This window comes from Prunus mume, unplaced genomic scaffold (assembly GCF_029339155.1).
Source record: "Prunus mume cultivar Tortuosa unplaced genomic scaffold, ASM2933915v1 scaffold18, whole genome shotgun sequence".
Taxonomy (NCBI): domain Eukaryota; kingdom Viridiplantae; phylum Streptophyta; class Magnoliopsida; order Rosales; family Rosaceae; genus Prunus; species Prunus mume.
In genome coordinates, this window is record NW_028296564.1 from 451,879 (window position 1) to 455,355 (window position 3,477).

The 3,477-nt window shown below is 39.6% G+C and overlaps 1 protein-coding gene across 2 annotated transcripts; it reads left to right on the forward strand.

Annotated features, from left to right (window-relative positions):
- Window positions 1-205: 205 nt before the first annotated feature.
- LOC148914367 (F-box/WD-40 repeat-containing protein At5g21040-like) lies at window positions 206-2,704 on the forward strand. 2 transcript variants are annotated; one of them, XM_089043717.1, is made up of 2 exons: window positions 206-392; window positions 732-2,704. In XM_089043717.1, the coding sequence occupies exon 2, from the start codon at window positions 790-792 to the stop codon at window positions 2,491-2,493; it is 1,704 nt and encodes a 567-aa protein (XP_088899843.1). In that variant the 5' UTR covers window positions 206-392; window positions 732-789; the 3' UTR covers window positions 2,494-2,704. The 2 variants fall into 2 exon arrangements, with proteins under 2 accessions (XP_088899843.1, XP_088899842.1); XM_089043716.1 differs by having other exon boundaries at window positions 207-392; window positions 658-2,704.
- The last annotated feature ends 773 nt before the right edge of the window (window positions 2,705-3,477 follow it).

Consider the following 3,477-nt stretch of genomic DNA (forward strand, 5'->3'; position numbering starts at 1 on the left):
CTTTTGACAAACTAGACCAAAAAAAGATTTTAATTTGTCATGACAATATTCCTTGGAGATGCTGTAAAGGCGGGCGAGGATGGAACGAACCGTTGGATCACAATGGTCCGAAACGCGAGTTGCGTAGATATTTGTAGCGTTGTACTCGTAGGGTTCGTCTTGTTATGAGCAGTTCACGACTCTCATCCCAACCGTCGATTCCTTCTCAATAGGACGGTGATCAAACCCTTAATCCCCGCTTCTTGGACCATAACACCCTATGCCTTTTCTCTATTCTCCGTCCCCAAACGAAGTATTGTCTGTGTCTTCCTCCTGGTTCCCTGTCCCAAAGCTGCCCTTCTTCTTTCTCTCTGTCTCTCTCTACGTCAAAGTTTCGTCGGTTAATTTGAAAGGTACTTTTGAAACTCAATATTCATAACCTATATCTCATTTACACTTACTTTTGGCAATATTTTTCTTCTTTTGATTTCTGGGTCTTCATTGGATCCAACAACAACATTCTATCTATCAAATCCATCTTGGGTTTTGTTAATCTGCATTAAATACTGCAGGTTCTTCTTTTCTTTGATTTAGTTTTGTTTTATTTGGCTAGTGCAATTGATCCAATTTGATTTATAAGGTTCATTCTCCAATTTTTAACAGCTTTTTATTTTGCAGGTAATTTTTGGATTTTTGGGTTCTTCTTTAGGTTTCCTAAGGTATAAGATTTTGATCAAATTGTGTTGTTGAAGGTGTTGGGCTGAAGAGGGTCTCCATTCCTTACATTCAAGGTTAAGGTCATATCTTTTTATGGAATTTGAATGCCAGGTGAGTACTGAGGTTTCTAAGAATTTGGTAGATTGCGTAGACAATTCGTTTGGACAACAAGGGGAACCAAATCAATTCAATTCCAAGCTGGAAGCTGAAAACCTTGGCATTTCAGAACAAACATCAGATTCATATACTGAAAAGGAAAAAATTGCACTCTCGAAACCTACATTAACCAAGAAACCAAACTCGGACTCTTGTGGTTCAAAACAGTTTTTGTCTAGTGATGTTGTTCTTAATTCTCGTAGGTCAATCACTGACCTTCCACCAGCCTTGTTATCCGAAATTCTGAATTTCCTTGACCCAAAAGAGCTAGGTATGATTTCATGTGTATCAACGTATCTCTGTAGGATTGCGTCTGAACACCATGTTTGGAAGGATTTTTATTGTGAGAGATGGGGAAATTCAACAGTTCCAACATCTTTGGGTTCAGGAGTTTCTGATGAGAAGTCATGGAAGGAATTTTTTGTGGAAAGGGAGTTTAGGAGTAAGACTTTTATGGGACGTTATAGCATTGATGTTATGTATGGCCATAATGAAGCTGTTCTTACAGTTTTCCTTTTGGCTTCCGCAAAGCTCGTATTTACTGCGGGGTATGACCAAACTGTAAAAATGTGGAACATGGAAGAAGGGTTGTTGATTGCATCTTCAAGATCTCTTGGTTGCACTATCCGTGCAGTTGCTGGAGATACCAAACTGTTGGTTGCTGGTGGTACTGATGGCTTTATCCAGTGTTGGCAGGCAGTGGAAGGCTTTCCACACTTGTTTGATATTAAGGGTCCTCAAAACCAGAATACCGAGTTTCGACTATGGGAGCATGAGGGGCCCATAACTTCTCTTGCCTTGGATCTTACCAGGATTTATAGTGGTTCCTGGGACATGACTGTTCGTGTATGGGATCGATTTTCACTGAAGTGCATAAAGGTTTTGAGACATAGTGATTGGGTTTGGGCACTTGTTCCTCATGATCTTACAGTTGCTAGCACATCGGGTTCAGATGTTTGTATTTGGGATACTAGTAGTGGGAGACTGATGACCATTATTCATAGTGCTCATGTTGGTAACACCTACTCTTTGGCACGAAACCACACAGGGGATTTTCTATTTACCGGAGGGGATGATGGTGCAATACACATGTACGAAATCACTAGTCATGGCCTTGAGACTAATGCATTACTTGTTGCGACTTGGGTTCCTCACTCAGGTTGTGTCTATTCCCTTGCGTTTGAGTTTCCATGGCTTGTTTCTGCTTCTGCTGATGGGAAACTCGCACTAATTGATGTGAGAAAGCTTCTAAGGACTAGAAAGCATGATTCAGGGAAACGTTTTTCATGTGTTAAGCTCGTGGACCGCAGTAGCGTGGAACCCCCACAGAGGATGTTACATGGATTTGGGAAGAATCTCATGTCAGTGGGCATTGGTGCTGATCGTATTGTATGTGGAGGCGACGAAGGTGTTGTTAGGATCTGGAACTTCACTGAAGCTTTGGAGATTGAGCGGAGGGTTTGTGCTTTAAAAGCAATACGGTTGGAGAACCGGATGAGGCGGCGTAAGCTCCATTTAGAAAATAGCAGCAAAGGCAGTAGAAATGATCAATGTTCAGTTGCAGCCAAGAAGAATCCGGTCACTGGTGACAGGAGTGGTTGGCACAGTAAACGTGCATTGAGCGGCAAGCTGAAGTCATAGTAGCAGATAGTAGTTACCTTGTATGCTTCTAAACTTTACTACTCGTTTACTCTTAGGATGATTATGTATCAGTAGAATACAATTTATGGTTTAAGCAGGTAAGCAGACTAATTGTAGATTTTTCATTCTATATTTGGATTTACATTGTTTCTAGCCATCTCATAGACGAGGTTTGTTGCTTTTTATGATATTCTATTGTTAGATGGCTTTATTATGTTTTGTTTAATGCTATTTTTAAAATCTTTGACGCGTAGCTTTGTTGTTCTCTCTCATACTGAGAACAATTTACCAGCTCTTGGCTTAAAATCTATATTCAGGAAGTGGCAGAGGCACTTTCATGTAACAGATTGCTCAATATTTGGCCCAGTGTTTTCATTTTTAGCTGAGAGTTATGTATGCCATAACTATGTGGATAGCTAATTACCTTGAATATGCAACTCCAGTGAGTGAATGATCTGGTCCCATGAAGAATGATATGGAGATTATTTTTCTGTGCATAAGTAAATGTGCATTATGTGCATGAAAAGAATATTGGTCCTTGGCAAAGATTGAACATAATTTAAAACAACAGGGGGTTAAGTTCTGTTATCCGCATCAATTCTGCATTATGAAATGAGCACAAGAATTTTCCATATGAACACATCCTAAATTCTTGAATGTTTCTTAGAGGTCATCTTGATAGGGTTTTCTTTTTGTTGTAACGGATGAGACACCGGCGATGTGTCCTTTGCTGTTTCTTTATTCTTGAACAGCAAGGAAAAGGGAGTCTGTATCCTATCCTCTGCTGTTATTTTTGACATTGATCTTGTGCTTATATCATTTCTGTTTTTTTTGAAAAGAACTTTTAACTGCAAATGTTTTGCTTAAAAAGATACAGGAATGCCAAGATATAGCCAAAGCTTGTCTTAAAAATACCGATCAAGAGCTTAGAATCCTAAACCAATACATCGCTTCGCTTATCATGCCAAGCTTCTCTCTCTTAAG